The sequence below is a fragment of the Pelophylax lessonae genome (genome assembly GCF_965119305.1).
Source record: "Pelophylax lessonae genome assembly, chromosome: 2".
Taxonomy (NCBI): Eukaryota; Metazoa; Chordata; class Amphibia; order Anura; family Ranidae; genus Pelophylax; species Pelophylax lessonae.
Genome location: NC_138769.1, coordinates 451116178 through 451137926, shown reverse-complemented (window position 1 = coordinate 451137926; position 21749 = coordinate 451116178). Strand labels below are relative to the sequence as shown.

General features: G+C 41.2%; 1 protein-coding gene across 2 annotated transcripts in view; it reads right to left on the bottom strand.

Moving 5' to 3' along the window:
- GAS6 (growth arrest specific 6) overlaps positions 1 to 21749 on the bottom strand; it is a 130448-nt gene that overhangs the window by 38377 nt on the left and 70322 nt on the right. For both annotated transcript variants that reach the window (XM_082246003.1, XM_082246004.1), the window contains exons 6-9: positions 19611 to 19733; positions 5715 to 5840; positions 3690 to 3811; positions 1994 to 2112 (exon numbers count right to left, since the gene is read on the bottom strand). In XM_082246003.1, coding sequence (XP_082102129.1) covers positions 1994 to 2112; positions 3690 to 3811; positions 5715 to 5840; positions 19611 to 19733 — 490 coding nt within the window. The remainder of the gene's footprint in view (positions 1 to 1993; positions 2113 to 3689; positions 3812 to 5714; positions 5841 to 19610; positions 19734 to 21749) is intronic.

Here is a 21749-nt window from a genome sequence, read left to right as displayed (position 1 = left end):
GCAGGAAATTCTAGAGCACTTCATGCTTCCCTTTGCTGACTAGCTTTATGGATATGCAGATTTTATTTTCCAGTAGGACTTGGCACCTGCCCACACTGCCAAATGTACCAATACCTGGTTTAATGATCATGATATAACTGTGCTTTATTAGTCAGCAAACTCCCCTAACCTAAACCCCATGGAGAATCTGTTGGGTATTGTCAAGAGGAAGATGAGAGATACCAGACCCAACAATGTAGACGAGCTGAAACCCGCTATCAAAACAACCTGGGCTTCCATAACACCTCAGCAGTGCCACAGGCTAATCGCCTCCAAGCCACGCCGCATTGATGCAGTATGTAAATTCAAAAGGAGCCCCTACCAAGTATTGAGTGCATACTATACTGTACATGGACATACTTTTCAGTAAGCCAACATTTCTTTATTAAAAAACTTTTTTTTTTTTCTATTGTGCTTATGTAATATTATAATTTTCTGAGATACTGAATTTTGAATTTTCACAAAATTAAAAGAAATAAATGCCTGAAGTATGTCACTCTGTGTGTAATGAATCAAAAAAATATAGTTCAAAACACTTTTTGAACTGAATTACTGAAATATATTAAGTATTCTATTTTTTTAAAAGCACCTGTATATATGTATTAAGGCACCCTCTTCCCCTCCCCCCAGCATACCAACAAATGCAAACAGCAATTGCGCAACAAATGTGAGGTATTGTCTAAAACACCAGTGACAGCAGTAATTCTGGGGCCATAATTCCTAGTTAATTCTAAAGGGATAACCTGTAAAGATTTTACAGCATTACCTATGACAAATTTTAGGTACCCTAATTTGTCACCATTTTGCACCAATTTTGAGTCTTATCATGGTTTGTATCCATGTACTTCACAGAACCCAGCTTTTAGGTTTTACCAAAAATAGGGGTATTGTATTGTCTTTGTGTACACTAAAATTTATTTTAGTGTATTTTTTTCTAAAAATATCTGTTTGATAAATAACTGCACAAATATTGTGCAGCATAAAAAATTGCCACCAGTTTCTTCTTCAGGGTCACCACCTTTAGAGTTTTGGGGGTTTAAAGCAATTTCTAACAAAATATGCAAATTTTAATATCGGTGCAATAATTAAATAATTGCCTTGGTAGACAAGTGGTTAATCATGGGTACTTTTGTGCATTTTATTGCTGCCCTAAAGGACCCATTTTCTTCTTGACTGAATTTATGCAACAGGTCTCAGACAAGGCTGAGATACGAAAGGGCAACTTCATGTAGACTGGATGCCAGTTCCCTGGGGGCAGCAAAGCTATTTGTTTCTATGTACCTAATATTAGTTTATATATGATCCAATTTGTATTTTTTGGCAGCACAGTAAGCAGTGTTGCTATATCATAGTTAAAATGTACTTCTCATGTGGTACAGGTTACACCTGTTGCCATATTTTGCAAATTTCTATATGAAAGTAAGCAAACATCATTGAAGTTATTTTCTCATCAACCTGGTCTGAGACTTAAAAGGCCTATGTGCAGTGTCAGTGCGAGCTGTGAAGCAAAAAGGAGTGAGAAATCATAAAAACCACTAAAGTCATTATTCATAGTGTTAGGAAATTCTTCAGAAAAAGACATCAGGACTGTTTCCGAGAACTGGGCCAACAAGTAGAAATTCTACAGCCAAATTTTAAGTCTGGTCTTACACGTGCCAAAATTTGCATTCAACCTAATGGAGAAAGCTGAAAATGTCAAGCAATGTTTTAAAAAAGAAATCCAGATAAGGCTGGGGGCCAGATTTGTATAAGCCAAACAGAGGAAAATTGAAAAATTATATTAGTATTAGGCAGTAATACAGTGAAATCTGTAATTGCTGCAATAGTTCAAATGGCATTGAAGATACAAAAAGGTATTTTCACAAGTAAATATGAAAAAAAAAAATATTATGTAGGTCACCATATCCTGTCCAATGCCATAGAGGCTCATATTTATGAGTGTATAAAATCTCACCTGGTTGGTTGTTTCCTGTTAAAGCGAAGCCTGATCACAGGTGTACCACTGAACATCCTGCCAAGGTACAGGGATGTTTTGCTTTTTTCCGTTGCAAAAGGAACACATGGCATTATATCCTGTGGGCAGAAAGAAGTATAAGTACTATACTGATAAGGATACAAGAAACAGAATGCCAAACAATTTATGGAGCGAGCTTCACCACTATTGTAAGCCCCAGCAACACGTAAAGGCAAGCCACATTCAATGCGGGTTAGTAGCAGCAGACCCAAAAGAAACAAAAACAGGCTTATTTATTGAAAGTGTCTTTCCTATTGTTCCCCTACTGTCTGCAACTATTATGGGTTGTTAGTAGCAGAAGAACATTGCATAGTGAAACAGGGTTACCAAACAGCAAGACCTGACCAAGTAGGCCTCTTTACAGATGGTGTATTTACTATCAATGAAGCAGAGATGGGGGTCTGTGAAATTGTATTGAATCCCAAAAAAGAGACCACTTTATGTGTTAGCCAGAAGTACCATTCCTATGTCAATGACATGTTGATATCCAGGGCCCCGTTCACACCTGAGCGACATTGCAGCGTTGTGCTTTTAGCATTTTTTTTTTGCACATTTTTGGAGTGGCATCATTCATTTGAATAGGCCTCTACATCTCATGAATCTCATGTCACAAATTTTGTCACTGAGCCAAACGTGTTTTGTAGAATTTTTTGTGCATTTTTCTAGCGTTTTGTTGCATGGAAATGGATGACTGCTACCTGCTTTGGGAAGCCATTAAGAAATAATGGCACTGCAAGCAAATTGCTTGTATTTTGCACATTTTCAGAAACGCAGTTAGAAATGCAAGTTTCTACCACACCTAGATGTAAACAGGGCCTACTCAGGAATACACTTAAAGCTTCGCCATACAAAAAATGTCTCTTTTTGGAGAGTTTTTTTTGCAAATACATTTTCAGAAGTTCCCTTTCCAGTATTAATACACATGCTTACATTGCGTACACTCTTCCCAGTACTTCCCAGTACTTCATGATTTTTTTCTGTGTTGAAATCCATAGAATATGTACCTTCATATGACTGAACAAGTGCAAGACATCTTAAAAAGTGTTTTATTAAAAAAATAAATTACTTGTCTAATTTCCCTCAGAAGTCACCTCAACAGACCTATTGCTTTACAAATTTCTAATACTGTGATACTGCGATATAGATCAGAATTGTTTAAATGCATGGCGAGGCCACCCTGTATAGTGCACAGCTACATTTATCCCACAATTCAGAAAAAATAGCACAAGCTAGTTGTCCCATTAGGTTAAATGAAAACTAAAGGTTTGCTTTAAATTCACCAAGAAGTATTCTGGTGGGGTTGTGAACAAGGAGGACATCAAGCCTTAGTGAAGGTTACATACCAGTGAGATACCAGCAGCTGGGAGTTAGCAACATCCTGGGGCTAATATTTGTACTTTCGTTTTTTTTTTTAATTATTAATTTTATGGTTAGGAACTGTTTTAAATGATCAATTTCATGCAAAGTCCCAGTTGTTTTTGGATGATCGGACTTCCCAGGGTTGGGAACTTGAAGCATGCAAAAGAAGGTGTATAACCAGCACTATCACAAGTACAGGATCAGAACAAGGTTAAAAAGCTTAGATTATAAACCAGTAACTTTCAATATTTAAAAATCACCAAAAAAAAGGTTATACCTCACAGGTGTTCATGTCATGTGATAATTTCACCCCTCCGCGTCCATCACAGTGGCATGAATAACTACCTGGTGTATTGATACAGGTTTGTTCACAGCGTTTCTCTACACATTCATCTATATCTGTAATGAAAAAGAAGCATTGACCCAGAAAAAAATTACACAATATAGTACAACTACTATTAATAAAAATTAATACAATAATAATTATTAAGAACTGGAATGAAAATAGATGGTTACATGTGATGCAGAAAAGTAAAGGTTTGTTTCTTTTTAGTGAAAACAATGCTGATTAGCATAACTGCTTACACAATGTAAAAAAAAAAAAAAAAAAACACTAGCAAATTATCACTGTTTAATCTGAATTTAGTGGCACTTTTCTTTCTATTTGAGAGGGAAGCTTAAGTAAAATCGGTAAAATCCTTTTCTTAGTATAGCATAGAACACAGGCTGGAAAGCTCAGGGTCTAGGACACTCTTTAGAATTCAGTCTCGCGTTTGTACAACAAAGGTTGGTGAGGGTGAGAGATTTAGGCACCTGTTGGCTACAGGTTTATGAATATGGACACTTTCCTCAGTGCAGCTGAGCCCTCTCACCACTGCTACAGATTTCACACAGGCAGCACAGCAGTTGAAAAACTTTGCATCTGGGTGGGCAGAGTGTGATGGAGTTTCACTAGTTCCCTATCAGGTCCACTTCACTTGTGATTGAAAGCAGGCAGCGGGCAGATTCCTTAGTCAATAGACAGCCCGCTACTGGCTATAGGATCAACCCACTGCCTGTTGTCAATCACAAGGAACTAGTCCCTTTTGCTTCCACATAAAGCTGCACCCACTGTCAGTGTCACTAGTTGCAAGCATCCTCTTGACTCTGCCGAAAATGGCGCTGGAGCATTTTTAGAGCCTCTGCATGCAATGTACATGAAGTGTATATTTGAGTCCATGTGGTCAAAGATCCTGAGTGGAGGTCCCTGAGGACAGGGTAGGTCCCCCCGACTGATGGAGCTGAGGAAGACTCCAATGAAGAAGACCCTGTGCCTAAAAGGGTACCAGGCTTCATATTACAGACCCCACTTCCCAGACATTATGCAACGTAGAAGCCCCCAGAACGACTAGGGGAGTATGGTCTGAGGTCACCCATAGCAGCAGGCCTGCCTCCTTTAAGTCTACGTGCAAACATGTTGCATCAGCATAGCAGTAATGCAATTCGGCCCAAGGTGTGAGGGAAGGCCTAAGTTACTCACAAACTCAGACAGCCAATGCTGGTAAGGAAAGTGGCCAAAAGTGACTGGTTCACTGTAGGTAGGCTGTGGGAATGGATTGGAAATCAGAGTTCCATGAGGTGCTTGAAATCAGGAGTAGCAGAGGGATTGTGCTTGCTCTATGTTTAATGAGGAGATAAACAGTGTACACTCGACACTCAGCAACAGATGATGTCCATTCTCAATTTCTCAATGTAAACCCCTGCTACAGTGAAACCATCGTTGGCAGGAAAATTTAAAAGGCCCCAGCAGTAAAGATAGTGAGGTAGCTTCTAGGGCTGTAATTCGACCGGACTTACTCACAAAAGTAGACCCTTAGTGATGGGGCCATGTTGTGCTGCTGTGACATTGCTATGCACCTGGAAAGTGATCCATGGCTAACGTTTACCAGTACACTCATGGAGTGTCATTTGAGAAGAGATCTTCCCTTCCTATGACTTGGACAAGTGACAGAGCCCACTGGAATCACTGACCCAATCATCTGACCTAAAGAAAAACACGCAGTATTTTTGGTCCTCCACTATGGATCAGGACTCAATAGCAGGGGGGGTTTTCCAAAACGATGGAAAATCTCTGTACACAATTACCTGGTACACCTATCACTGTACTGCAGTACAGAAAGAACCTATTGGAGAGGTTTTTAAATTAACCAGCTTTAGACAAACTTTGGGACATACAAAAATGTATTTTGGATTTAGATGTTGGCTCAATAATTAATATTCTAGTGTCTGTACAATGAAGATTACCCATACTGATATAGCTTACCCTGACAACTTTTCGTCACTTCATCATAAACAAACCCTTCTTCACAAAGACAGGTGTAAGAACTGGGCAAATTTTTACATAGTGCTGTTCCGCAAATATCCAGTGATACCATGCACTCATCAATATCTGCAAAAAAATAGTAAGAATTTAAATGATTTACTTTAAACAAACCAAGGTATAAATAAGGTCCACAGAATACCTTTACTTTCTGCAGTATCGGCCTCCATCTCACAACAGAGGCAGTTACATTTGTTATATATTGAGCTGGTATATAAAAGATTGGTTTACAATCAATTCACTTCCGTAGACTCCCAGATAATGTAGAATCTGATATTTAGCCCCTAACCAAATACAGTGCCTTGAAAAAGTCTTCATAACCCTTGAAAGTTTCCACATTTTGTCATGTTACAGCCAAAAACATAAATGTATTTTATTGGAATTTTATAGACCAACACAAAGTGGCACATAATTGTGAAATGGAAGGATAATGATAAATGGTTTTCAAAATGTTTTACTAATAAATATGTGAAAAGTGTGGTGTGCATTTGTATTCAGCCCTTTTTTGCTCGGATGCCCCTAGCTAAAATCTAGTGGAACCAATTATCTTCAGAAGGCACCTATTTAGTAAATAAAGTCCATCTGTGTGTAATTTAATCTCAGTATAATAACAGCTGTTCTGTGAAGCCCTCAGAGGTTTGTTAGAGAACCTTAGTGAACAAACAGCATCGAACAAACAGCATCATGAAGGCTAAGGAACCCACCAGACAGGTAAGAGATAAAGTTGTGGAGAAGTTTAAAGCAGGGTTAGGTTATAAAAAAAATATCCCAAGCTTTGAACATCTCAAGGAGCACTGTTGAATCCATCATCCGAAAATGGAAAGAGTATGGCACAACTGCAAACCTACAAAGACATGGCCATCCACCTAAACTGACAGGCTGGGCAAGGAGAGAATTAGTCAGAGAAGCAGCCAAGAGGCCCATGGTAACCCTGGAGAAGCTGCAAAAATCCACAGCTCAGGTGGGAGAACTATTAGAACTATTGTGCACTCCACAAATCTGGCCCTTATGTAAGAGTGGCAAAAAGAAAGCCATTGTTGAAAGAAAGGCATTAGTCATCCTGTTTTCAGTTTGCAAGAAGCCATGTGAGGGATACAGTAAACATGTGGAAGAAGGTGCTTTGGTCAGATGAGACCAAAATGTTACTTTTTGGCCTAAAAGCAAAACACTATGTGTGGAGGAAAACCAACACTGCACATCACCCTGAACAAATCATCCTCACTGTGAAACATGGTGGTGGAAGCATCATGCTGTGGGATGCTTTTCTTCAGCAGGGACAGGGAAGATGGTAAGAGTTGATGGGAAGATGGATGCGCCAAATACAGGGCAATCTTAGAAGAAAACCTGTTAGAGTCTGCAAAAGACTTGAGACTGGGGTGGAGGTTCACCTTCCAGCAGGACAACGACCCTAAACATGAGACGAGAGAGTTTTACCTGTGTTTTGCTGTGCGTTTCTGCTCAAACAGCAGCTCTCTACCCCTAATCTCTTTCCCCTCTCCTCCCCTAGTACGTTCTATTGGCTAAATAAAAACACCTGAAGCTCTAAAATGCTTAAATACACTTCTAAAACGCATGTAATACACTTCCAATAATGGTAAAAAACGTGCAATAAAAAAAAGGGGGGTTCCAAAACGCACTGCTAACAAAATCGATGACAAATCGTACAACGCAAATTTCAGATGCCATTTATTTTAATGGCAGCAAAAAAACTCGGTGTTAAGTTTATCACCCAAAAAAGGAACAGAAGCTGCTTTCGTGCAACAAGCTTCTCGAATTGCAGCAGAAACTCAAAGTTTTTAGGTGCAATTGAAATGAATGGCATCTGAAACTTGCTTTCTGCGATTTGCCATTTTAGCAGAGCATTTTGTAATTGCGGCAGAACAGCGCTGTATTTTTAGGTGCCATTAAAATGAATGGCATCTGAAATTTACATTATGCGATTTGTCATTTTAGCAGAGTGTTTTGGAATCATAATTCAGTATGCCCATGTGTAAATGCAGCCTTAATGATAACATTCCCTTTGTTCTCAGCATAAGAGCTGGGGGAGGAGAAACAGCAGCACACTAATCTTACCAGTGAAAGACTGTGCAGGAGGGAGGGACGTGTCAGGACAAGTCTGATCACTGGAGGAGAGCACACCGAGTTTCCAGCACAGCTAGAGAACTGACCACAAGGTGTTCTTCTGCCTAGTGTGGTCAGTTTTATTAGGCAAGCAGAGAGACTAGCAGGGACATCAGGGACACCAGGGATTTCACACAAAGGAAGTAATACAAAGAGAACAGAATACTTTTTCATACCAGACATGGCACAGCAGGCCCATATCAGGAACATGAAATGTTGAGTTTGCCTAATCTTTAAATAAAAGCCATTTTTGATTATTCACGACAATCACATTTGAACACAAATTTGATACAAAATCAAAATTACTCTCTATGGGGCAGCACATTCAGTTCTTCTTCCCAGCATTTCAATAAATGAAGCCCAGTGTAACACATTCAGTTATATGATAGGACTGCTTACAGACATATTGTTTGCAAAATAGATAGTAAAACTAATGCAAGGGTATATAGTCGATTTGTTTCCAAAATAGGTAGTATAACTAATGCAAGGGTATATGGTCGATTTGTTTCCAAAATAGGTAGTATAACTAATGCAAGGGTATATGGTCGATTTGTTTCCAAAATAGGTAGTATAACTAATGCAAGGGTATATAGTCGATTTGTTTCTAAAATAGGTAGTATAACTAATGCAAGGGTATATAGTCGATTTGTTTCTAAAATAGGTAGTATAACTAATGCAAGGGTATATAGTCGATTTGTTTCCAAAATAGGTAGTATAACTAATGCAAGGGTATATGGTCGATTTGTTTCCAAAATAGGTAGTATAACTAATGCAAGGGTTAGGGTATATGGTCGATTTGTTTCCAAAATAGGTAGTATAACTAATGCAAGGGTATATAGTCGATTTGTTTCTAAAATAGGTAGTATAACTAATGCAAGGGTATATAGTCGATTTGTTTCTAAAATAGGTAGTATAACTAATGCAAGGGTATATGGTCGATTTGTTTCATTTATACATAAAAAATAACAAATACTTTTAAAGTATGTCACGCTTATGTATTGGGAAGCAATAATGTGCAGTAATCTCTAAGCTAAATCTGTGGACTAAAGGCATTTGTAAATAATTATGATGGTTTGAAATGTTGGTTTGTTTCTTGGGAATCATGCTGGTGCTTTGGATACAGGAGAGGCGGAATAGATACATGTCCAGTCTTGTTCTGTATAGCAATGCATGGAAGGAGAACAGTGTGTGCTGAAACTGCAGGAGTGCTGGCCTAGAGTATGTTCATAGTCATGTACACCACTATAAACCTCAATCCTCTCTCCAGCCCACAAAGCGCCTACCAATGAAAATAATACATTACTAGCCAATGTAACTGAAACGTTTTATTTAAAAAAAATCTTACATTTCTTACACTTATTTAAGTTGCCAAGGAAAAACAGTAGTGCTGGCAAGAAGCACAATCCAATTTTTGCTTTTTTTTTTTTAGTAATCTTTTGATATGCATACATGGATTATGAAGTTAAGCAGTTCTTCTCGGTTTAAGATGATAGAATTTTTTTTAACTTGTCTGGCTTGCTTTAATTTAGAAAAATGCAACTCAAGAGAATGAGAGCTCTTGACAATCCTTCAAGTCAAGACACACACTTTCAATAATATACTGTACATTAACCACTTCTGCCCCAGAAAGTTTTACCCCCTTATTGACCAGGCCATTTTTTGCGATACGGCACTGTGTTACCTAAACTGACAATTGTGTGGTCATGCGACGCTGTACCCAAATAAAATTGATGTCCTTTTTTTCCCCACAAATAGAGCTTTCTTTAGGTGGTATTTGATCACCTCTGCGGTTTTTATTTTTTTTGCGCTATAAACAAAAAAACTGCAAAAATTTTGAAAAAATACAATATTTTTTACTTTCTGCTATAAAACACATCCAATAATAAAAAAAATCATCATCAATTTAGGCCAATATGTATTCTGCTTAAATTTTTGGTAGAAAAAAAAAAACTATGGGATCTTTTCATTTTTTTTTCTTTTTTATTAGTAATGGCAGCGATCAGGGATTTTTAGTGGGACTGCAACATTTTGCTGGATAAATTGGATACCTGACACTCTTTTGGGGACCCGTGACATTATTACAGTGATCAGTGCTAAAAATATGCACGGGTTACTTTACTGGCAGGGAAGGGGTTAACATCAGGGGCGATCAAAAGGTTAAATGTGTCCATAGGGGGTGCCTTCTAACTGTGTGGGGGATATTCTGACTGGGGGAAAACAGATTAGTGTTCCTGTTTAGCAGGAACACAAGTTCTCTATCTTCTCCCCTGACAGAACGGCGATCTGCCTTGTTTACATAGGCAGACCGCTGTTCTGCCTCTCTCGGGAACGATTGGCTGGTCCTGGCGGACATTGCGTCCGCCGGACACGCTGATTGGACACAGTGGGAGCCAATCATAGCGGGAGCAGGTCGGCGGGGTGCATGCACGCCTCAGACCAGGAAGAAGAAGCAACCTATAGATACGTCTCACACAGCCGAGCCGCCCTGCCACAGTATATATGCGGTTGGCAGGTTCAGAAGTAGTTAAGAAACCAGATTAATAGGAGGTGAATCTTTCATCCATCCGTCCTCCATTCATAGGATTCTAGGACAATATCCCCCCGGACAATATGCCCCGGACAATTTCCTCCCTGGACAATATCCCCCTAGACAATATCCCCCTAGACAATATCCCCCTAGACAATATCCCCCTAGACAATATCCCCCTAGACCAGGGGTCTGCAACCTTTAAGACAAAAAAAGCCACTTGGACCCGTTTCCTAAGGAAAAAAAAAACTGGGAGCCGCAAAACCATTGCGACATTTAAAACAAATATAACACTGCATATATTGTTTCTTACCTTAATGCTATATATACAGGACCGTGCAGTCAGCTGTCAATCTGTCACTCCCCTTCAAAACAGTGACCAGCGTACATGCCCCCTTTTAATGCAGTGACCAGCGTACATGCCCCCTTCAATGTAGTGACCACCATACATGCCCCTTACAATGTAGTGACCACCATACATGCCCCTTACAATGTAGTGACCACCATACATGCCCCCCACAATTTAGTGATCACCATACATGCCCCCTACAATGTAGTGACCACCATACATGCCCCCTTACAATGTAGTGACCACCATACATGCCCCCTTACAATGTGGTGACCACCATACATGCCCCCTTACAATGTAGTGACCACCATACATGCCCCCTTACAATGTGGTGACCACCATACATGCCCCGTTACAATGTAGTGACCACCATACATGCCCCCTTACAATGTAGTGACCACCATACATGCCCCCTTATAATTTAGTGACCACCATACATGCCCCCTTACAATGTAGTGACCTGCATACATGCCCCCTTACAATGTAGTGACCAGCATACATGCCCCCTTACAATGTAGTGACCAGCAAACATGCCCCCTTACAATGTAGTGACCAGCATACATGCCCCCTTACAATGTAGTGACCACCATACATGCCACTTACAATGTAGTGACCACCATACATGCCCCCTTACAATGTAGTGACCACCATACATGCCCCCTTGAATGCAGTGTGTGGGGGCCCCCCCCCCCCCCCGAGGCATCACTTCACTTACCTCACACTGGTGCCTGGCGCGCTGCTGCTGACGGGAGTCTGGACGGACGTCATCTTCCTCCTCGACTAGGGTAGACCTGCATGCGCGCCGCTGCCCTCCGATCTGACAGCGGGCGGGAAGGTGGCGTTGGGACGGTGCGTGACTAACGCACGCACCGCCCCCATGCAACGTCACAGCCAGTACAGCGCCCGCCACAGTGGGGAGTGTCGGGGCGCACAGTGCGCCTCCTCCCCTCGCTAGCATCCGCCCCGGAGCCACGGCGAAGGTTTAAAAGAGCCACATGCGGCTCCGGAGCCGCGGGTTGCAGACCTCTGCCCTAGACAATATCCCTCCTCTAACCCTATGTCCAGGGGGATGTTTTCCGGGGGGGATATTGTCCGGGGGATGTTGTCCCGGGGGATATTATCCGGGGGGATATTGTCCCGGGGGATATTGCCCGTGGGATAATGTCCGGGGGGATATTGTCCTGATACCGCAGCTAGAAATAAACCCCTCGGTGAAGGTGAACTGTTGCATAAGGGAAAATACAGGGGTAGAGGACATAGTCAATTGTTGTAGTGAAACTTGGGCCCGTACAGCATGGTTCAACTGTATAAAATAGTACAGCATATTTCCAGGGATGGAAAATCTAAGTTGTAGTTGTTCGATGCACAGTAACGTCCCCATTTACAAAAATATGTTTAAGATGAGTCACCCCAAAGGAGCACCACCTGCCAGCCTGTTCCAACCTAAAAAGTTCAGGGTATGTGCGATTATTCCATATCGGACTAAAAGTAGTGTAGCCAGAGACCCTCTGCAGCGGTTTGGTTTTATCCCAAACCTTCTGAAGGAGTCTATAGGTGGGTATTGCTTATTGGATTTTGAAAAGAGTTGTGCCTCTAGACCCTCCGGTATCCCACAAGCACCAGTAAATTGTCTCATGAGCGCCAACGCAGAACCACCCTGTGCTCTAGACATCGCTCCCACCAGATGCTGCAGCTGTGAAGCTAGGTAATATAGCCACGGGTTAGGGAGAGCTAGTCCTTCCGCATCCCGGGATTTCTGCAGCTGCTCTATCCTTATCCTGGCAGCCCATCCCTTCCAGATGAGAGACCTAAACATTGTGTTAAACGATGCAAAATATTTTCAGCGTAATCACAGCAGGGGAATTGTGAAAAAGGTATAGTAACTGCGGCATTAGGACCATTTTGATTAGATTCACCCTGCCTGCCACCGACAGCCAAAGTCTATTCCATGTTTTGATTTTGTCTCTAAATTTTACCAAGAGTGGGTTTATGTTTAAATGGCGGGTCAGGAGAGGCCACCACCCCCAGGTATTTGAACGTGGACACCACAGGGACCGGACAAAGCGACCCCAATGAGGGGTCCACAGCCTTATCCAGCGCGAGAAGGGCCGACTTGGACCAGTTAATGGTGAGTCCAGAGAATCGACCAAAGTCGATAATAGTGGTCATGACAGCACGCAGGGAAGCACCCGTGTCACCCAGCAGCAGGAGCATGTCATCCGCATAGAGCAGAATCTTCTCCTGGAGGGGGCCATAGTGGAAGCCAACTATAGAGGCTTGTGCCCTAAAGCTAGCCGCAAGTGGTTTGATGGCCAGGGCGAATAAAAGCGGGGACTGGGGGCACCCCGTCTCGTCCCTCTCTCTAAGCTAAAGATGGGTGAAATCCTGCCCCCCTCTCTAATGGAAGCCTACGGGAGATAATAAAGCAAACGCACCCATGACATAAAAACCGGGCCAAACCCAAACTTCTCCATCACCTCCCACAGGTAACCCCACTCCACGCTGTCAAACGCCTTGTTAGCGTCTAATGACAACAACTGTCAGCCGGTGTTTGCATGGCGACAAACAGTCACCGAAGGTTGACAGCTGTGGACCTATTAGGCATAAACCCCGCTTGATCCTCGTGTATAATATGCGTAATGATTTTATTTACCCTCCTCGCCAAAACTTTCGCTAGAATTTTCACATCTGCCTGGAGCAGTGAAATAGGCCTATAAGAGCCTGGATCCATTGCTGGTTTATCTGGCTTAAGAAGCAGGACAATACTAGCCCTAGTCATGGAGTCAGGCAGGGTTCCCGCTTCCCTAGCTGCGTTGAACACCTCTAACAGTTTGGGCAAAAGGATCCCAGAATATGGATGGTATATCTCTATGGGCAGACCGTCATCCCCAGGGACCTTGGAGACGGGGAACATAGCCACAGCCTCCCGCAGCTCCTCCTCAGTAATGGGAGCCTCCAGCCAATCCCGCTGGCTCCATGTCAGCTGTTGGATAGCAATCAATTCATTACAAGTATTGCTGCATGTCCTCCGGGGCATAAGTCACTCAGGAGGAGTACAGTTTAGTATAGAAATGAACCAGCTCAATGGTAATGCATTCTTGTGTGTTAACCACATGATCATCTGAAAGCTTGAGGGCACCAATAGGGGGAACCGAGGGGCGCACCCCCACAATTCACGATAGCAGGCGACCCGTCCACTCCCCCTCTTCATAAAAGGTAGTTTTAGCAAAGAGGTGTTTTTTATCGGCCTTAAGTTCTTTAACCAATATCGCCTGTGCTGACAGCCAAGCGCCTCGCGTCTCGTCCGTGGGGTTAGCTATATACTCCTCCTCCAACCTGTGGGCACACCGACCCAGCTGCTCCTCATAGCGTTTGGAATTATTCTGCACACCTCTAATGTTAGTTATCAAAACTCCCCTAAGGAAGCACTTAAAGGCGTCCCATCTCAAAAGCACACTCCCATGGTGGGCATGATCAGTTAAGTAAGAAGAGATGCTGGCCTAAATGTCATTATCTGCTGGGAAGAGTTTAAATCAAAAAGCGGTCAAACGCCACGGGGCCCTGCGCAAATCCACTTGGGGTCTCACAGTGATCCAGACCACTAACGGAGAGTGATCTGATATCCCCCTTTGTGCATATTCCGCCCTGTCCACAAGTGGGAGGGCAGCTCCAGTGTCGACACATAAGTCAATGCGTGACAGTGAGGAATGTGTTTTAGAAAAGCAGGAGATTTGGACCATGCCAGGATGCTTCAAGCTCCGGACATCCTACCAGCCCACCTCCACCAAAAAGCGGGAGAGAGCCATGCCCCTAGCAGAAACCAGAGGCTGGGCAAGAGGATGCCTATCCCTGACAAGATCCAAGACCCCATTAAAGTCCCCAATCACAAACAGAGGTACATCAAAGTTCCCAAAGTATCACCCCCCCCCTTTTTTTTTTTTTTAAAGTAGGAAGGAAAGTGATTTTGAAAGAGAAGCATGGCTTCTTTTTTTCTCTTTAAATCATAAGTCCCCTGCCGTTTCTAAGGCTGAGAACTGAGATCAAACCCCGCTGATGGCTCATTGCTGAAAATGGGTCACAGGAGAGCAGAATGAACTGCATACCTGTGATCCACAGGGGAAGTACAGCCAAGCTTTGGTTGTACCTCTCCTTTAACCACTTGCCGACCAGCCGTCGTACTTATACTGCTGCAGGTCGGCTCTGTAATGCGAAACGACATACCTGTTCACGGAACAGCTGGTGGGGGCGCGCACATGTTGATTGGCCAAAGGGGAGCCAATCAGCCGCCACAATGTCAACCGGGCACCTGCGATTTCTTCCTGTGGAGACAGGAAGAAACACGTCTCTGTTCATCCAGCAAGCCCGTCCCCCACACAGTTAGAAAGCACCCACTAGGGGCACACTGAACCCTTTGATCACTCCTGGTGTTAACCCCTTCACTGCCAGTGTCATTAGTACAGTAAAAGGGAAATTTTTTTAGCACTGATTACTGAAGTAATGTCCCTGGTCCCCCAAATGGGTCAAAAATAAATAAAAATAAATAAAAAGGACATACATATTTCCCCTAGTTTGTAGATGCGATAACTTTTGCGCAAACCAATCAATATACACTTATTGGGATTTTCTTTACCAAAAATATGTGGCAGAATACAAATTGGCCTAAAATGATGAAAAAAAAATCAGATTTTCAAATTTTTGTTATTGGGAATGTTTTATAGCAGAAACTAAAAAAAACAATTCACAAGAAGAGCGATGATGGATGGTGGTTTGGAACCCTGAATGGAAAGAAGGGTTATTTTCAATCTACATATGTTGAAGAAGATCCTAACCATCAGTTTTCAGATGCTTAGTGTAAATTCTATTTTTATAATGTTTTTATTTTTCTTTTAAAGAGAAATGAAAAAGTATATTAACACTAACTTAATTAAAGTCCCCAGAACTCCTATTCCCTGTGATCCAAGCACCACATGCAGTAAAGGTGTGAAACAGATTGCTTTGTATTATGTGGAAGAATGGTGTCACCATCTCATTTAAAGCCCAAATCCAGTTGCATGGAATTATTAAAATTTTAAAGCCTTAAAAAAGAAAATAAATAAATAAAAAAAAAAATCGCAGAGGTGATCAAATACCACCAAAAGAAAGCTGTATTTGTGGGAAAGGACATAAATTTTATTTGGGTACAGCATCGCATGACCTCGCAATTGTCAGTTAAAATAACGCAGTGCGGTATCGTAAAAAATGGCCTTGTCATTAAGGGGGTAAAACCTTCCGGTCCAGAGGAGGTTAAATGAGCTATTAATGCTATCCAGTAAACACAAATAAACAGTTGTTACTCAAGTTACCATTATCGGAGTTCTGAGTAATCCCATATAGAAAAAGAACAAGCCGATCTTGGTAAAGGCGATCTTGGTAAAACCTCCATTTTTTCTATACTTGCAGCGTTACCAATCACATTCAGACTTTTAAGACTAGTTTGAATTTGATTGATCTGAGGAAACTTCTTACACTTTCTCAGGTATAACAACTCTCTATGTACAAAGTTAGGGCTCATCTATATTAGTGCTGCCATCTAAAAGACTGTTATGCAGTGAATCACTTTTCAGAGAACATTTGACAGGTGGCAGGGAGGTGTTATGTGCCTTCCTCACTGCCTGCTGTAACCCTTTAAAGCCTGCAGCATAACCGCAAGCATTGCACAAAGTTGCAGTATGGCCCTATTCATTTGAATTGATCATGTTCAGTAGGCGGCGGCCAACCAAACACGACAGGGGGTATAGTTCTTGCCGTGAGTATACAACCCCATCTGGCTGCCTTTGCAGCTTAAAGCTGATGTCCAGGTTTACTTTCACATTACATAGTTAGTTTGAGCCAAGCTGGCCCAAACAAAATATTTCCTTCACTAACATGTGCACCCACTGGGCACGCTGTATAAACGATATGTAGCCTAATCTACATACAGTATACAGCACTGTGTTCCAGGTGTAAAAGAAGACCTTCCTGTGTTACACCTGGAAAAAAATATCCTTGTGGCTGAGTGACACTGATTCACAGGCAGCTTTCCATTCTATCAATGAATACAAAGCTTCCTCAGATTGGCTGAGTTGGAGGGGTGGGTTAATGACATCACAATCTCCAACTCAACCAATCAGAGGAAGCTTTGTATGCATTGATAGAATGCAAAGCTGCCTGTGAATGGCTTAGTGCTGCTCAGCCCGCACGCTATTTTGTTCCAGGTGTGGGACAGGAAGGTCTCGTCTCACACCCGGAACACTGTGTTGTATAGTGTATATACAGTGGGGATCGAAAGTTTGGGCACCCCAGGTAAAAATTTGTATTAATGTGCATAAAGAAGCCAAGGAAAGATGGAAAAATCTTCAAAAAGGCATCAAATTACAGATTAGACATTCTTATAATATGTCAACAAAAGTTAGATTTTATTTCCATCATTGACACTTTCAAAATTACAGAAAACAAAAAAATGGCGTCTGCAAAAGTTTGGGCACCCTGCAGAATTTATAGCATGCAAGCCTTTGTAAGGCTGAGACCTGCCAGTGTCATGGATTGTTCTCAATCATCGTCTGGGAAGACCAGGTGATGTCAATCTCAAAGGTTTTAAATGCCCAGACTCATCTGACTTGCCCCAACAATCAGCACCATGGGATCTTCTAAGCAGTTGTCTAGAAAACTGAAACTGAAAATAGTTGACGCTCACAAAGCTGAAGAAGGCTATAGGAAGATAGCAAAGAATTTTCAGATGTCAATATCCTCTGTTCAGAATGTAATTAAGAAATGGCAGTCATCAGGAACAATGGAAGTTAAAGCAAGATCTGGAAGACCAAGAAAAATATCAGACAGAACAGCTCGCAGGATTGTGAGAAAAACAATTCAAAACCCACGTTTGACTGCACGATCCCTCCAGAAAGATCTGGCAGACACTGGAGTTGTGGTACACTATTCCACTATAAAGAGATACTTGTACAAATATGGTCTTCATGGAAGAGTCATCAGAAGAAAACCTCTTCTACGTCCTCACACAAAAATCAGCGTTTGAACTTTTCAAATGAACATATAGACAAGCCTGATGCATTTTGGAAACAAGTTATGTGGACCGATGAGGTTAAAATTGAACTTTTTGACCGGAATGAGCAAAGGTACGTTTAGAGAAAAAGGGGCACAGAATTTAATGAAAAGAACCTCTGTCCAACTGTTAAGCATGGGGGTGGATCAATCATGCTTTGGGGTTGTATTGCAGCCAGTGGCACAGGGAACATCTCACGAGTAGAAGGAAAAATGGATTCAATAAAATTTCAGCAAATTTTGGATGGTAACTTGATGCCATCTGTGAAAAAGCTGAAGTTAAAGAGAGCATGGCTTCAACAAATGGATAATGATCCTAAACACACCTCGAAATCCACAGGGATTACATCAAGAGGTGTAAACTGAAGGTTTTGCCATGGCCTTCACAATCTCCTGACCTCAACATAATTGAAAATCTATGGATAGACCTTAAAAGAGCAGTGCGTGACAGACAGCCCAGAAATCTCAAAGAACTGGAAGACTTTTGTAAGGACGAATGGGCAAAGATACCTCAAACAAGAATTGAATGACTCTTGGCTGGCTACAAAAAGCATTTACAAGCTGTGATACTTGCCAAAGGGGGCAGTACAAGATATTAACTCTGCAGGGTGCCCAAACTTTTGCAGATGCCATTTTTTTGTTTTCTGTTATTTTGAAAGTGTAAATGATGGAAATAAAATCTAACTTTTGTTAACATATTATAAGAATGTCTTATTTGTAATTTGATGCCTTTTGGAGATTTTTCCATCTTTCCTTGGCTTCTTTATGCACAGTAATACAAATTTTTACCTGGGGTGCCCAAACTTTCGATCCCCACTGTAGCTGAGGCTACATATGGTTTATTCAGCATGCCCAATGGGTGCACGTAAGTGAAGGAAAAAGTTTGCTTGGGCCAACTTAAAGTGACAGTTAACCTGGGCATCAGCTTTAAAACATCTCAATCACCGTTTGTTTACAGCCCTCAACCGCAAGTGTAAACTTAGTCTTACCTGTATAAATCACAAGGTTTGATTTTCAAATGCATCTGAAATGTACTTGTAGATTTCAATTTCAATTAATTTTGTGCATCAGGACTGGTTGTTAGTTAGGGTTAAAATTTTATGAATAGTTAGGTTTAGAGCTAGACATTAGTTAGTGGTTATTTATGGCCTTTGTTATCCTGTACATTTTCTTAATCAAATTTAGAACTTTTCCATTGAAATACAACTTATTATTGGAGTTTATATGCTCTCCTGTTTCCATGGGTTTCCCTCCATGTTTGTAAGATCGTGGTAGAGGCATTAGGCTTTGAACTCATCAGGCCTGATATGAATGGTCAATGTACGGTTTGCTTCTCCCCTGACAAATTTTGGGAGACATTACCGGTTGGAACTAGATCAGGAGACGGTCTATGGCACTTAAAAAGTATGAGAAATTCTCAGATGAAGCTTACAGAATCTCTAAAAACAGTCTTTTGACCCTATTAAAAGATAACAGAAAATCTTAATTTTGCCTAATTTTCACTTCATGTGTAAATAATACTTTCCTAAAAGGAAAATATGTTAATTGTACATTTTATAGCTTGCGTCAAATTGGGTGCCCACAAACTATCTGAGGCCAGGTACTTGTGCAAGATTATTTTTAGTGTTTATTTCATACTTGGGTATAATTTTGAGTTCTCGGTCTGACCAAATCAAAGTACTAACCATATACATACAGCAGACTTTTTTTTTTGCAATGTCCATATGAACATTAAATGTAATGTATTGTAATTGTAAATCCTTACCCTCACAAGTCCTATTGTCTGTGAGAAGCTGAAAGCCACTCTGGCAAAAACAGTGGTATGTTCCAGGCTTGTTAATACAATAATGAGAACAGCCTCCATTCCGGACCGCACATTCATTAACATCTGCAGAAAGAATTATAGGAAAATAAACTGCGTAAGCTATTGTGATATCTATAGCAATAAACATCAAATCATAGGCTAGCACTGGACTACCTGCTGTCCATCTCCAATATTAGAAGCTCACACACTAGCAAATAATTTGGGGAAAAGACAACAATACTAGTAGTGAAGCAAACCTATATTAAATAAGTATTGCCTGATAAAGCAGATACATATTGAAAATAAATTGCATGTTATGTGCACCAGCAAGGTGGACAAACTACATTTTAAAATCAAGAAACTAATAAGCAATGGAGCTACCTACTGCCTCCTGAAAAGCTTCAGCCCTCCTGAACTTTGTTATAGTGTGATTTGACACTTTTTCAGAAAGAAAAGCCCCCATTCTTTGATGAATGAAAATAGGTGGAAAGCTATATTGCAATTTCCAGTTCATAGGTTCCACCTAAATATTTGTTGTGGTTAGAGCTGGTTCACATCAGCAGTCGTGTTATGGCTGTGGAGAACGCATTGTCAATAGTGATGTCGCGAACATAAAATTCACTGTTCGCGAACGGCGAACGCGAACATCAGCGAATGTTCGCGAACCGGCGAACATTGCGAACCGCCATAGACTTTAATAGGCAGGCGAATTTTAAAACCCACAGGGACTCTTTCTGGCCACAATAGTAATGGAAAAGTTGTTTCAAGGGGACAAACACCTGGACTGTGGCATGCCGGAGAGGGATCACACAAAAAAAAGTTCTTAAAAATTGTAATTTTTTGATAGAGAGCCAATTATTGGAAAAATTAAAAAAAAATAAAAATAAAAAATTTCTTTGGATTTAGCATCTGGGGGGTCTAAAAAGTGTACCTGTGAAGTTTCAGCTCTGTAGCATGTCCGGAACCAGAAAAAATTACGAATTAGGGTTAGGGCTAGGGTTAGGGCTAGGGTTATTTTTATGGCTAGGCTTAGAGGGTTAGGGTTAAGGTTAGAGGGTTAGGGTTATGGTTAGAGGGTTAGGGTTAGGTTTAGTGTTAGGGGCTAGGGTTAGGGTTACGGTGAGATAGAGTTAGTAGCCCTACCCCTACCCCTCTAACTCTAACCCTAAGCACTAAAAATAACCCTAACCTTAGCCCTGACCCTAACCCTAGCCCTAACCCTAACCCTAACCCTGTTTCAATTTTTTTTCTGGTTCTGGACATGCTACAGAGCTGAAACTTCACAGGTACACTTTTTAGACCCCCCAAACAATAAATCCAAAGACATTTTTTTTTGTTAAGTTTTTTTTTTCTTTCAATAATTGGCTCTCTATCAAAAATGACAATTTTTAAGAACTTTTTTTGTGTGATTTAGTGTCTAGGGGGTCTAAAAAGTGTACCTGTGAAGTTTCAGCTCTGTAGCATGTCCAGAACCAGAAAAAAAAGATAATTTTTCAGTAGAGCAGGGATGGTGGGAACCCCTTTTACACCTATATGATCTTTTTTTTCTGGTTCTGGACATGCTACATATATATATATATATATTAAAAAAATACTCAAATACCAGCCCTCAAAGGGGCTTTTGAGGACAATATATATATATATATATATATATATATATATATATATATATATATATATATCTATATATCACAGAACAAAAAAAATTACACAAATACCAGCCCTCAAAAGGGCTTTTGGGGACAATAGATATATATATATATATATATATATATCCAAAAAAAACCTCAAATACCAGCCCTAGGAAGGGCTTTTTGGGGTGCTGTCCTTACAGCAGGAGTGTACCAAGAACACTGGCTAACAAGACCGGGAACTGTCCCTAGCTATAACAGCAGCAGCAGCACCAGCACTTTCCCTGCTCTCAATAAAACAGAAATGATCTAAGATGGATGCTGCCCTTGCTTATTTATAGGAGGTGGGAGGGTGTGGGAGGGAGGTATGCTGATTGGCCTGGAATGTGTCTGCTGACTGTGAGGTTCAGGGTCAAAGTTTGCCTCAATGATGATGTATAGGAGGCGGACCGAACATCGCATATGTTCG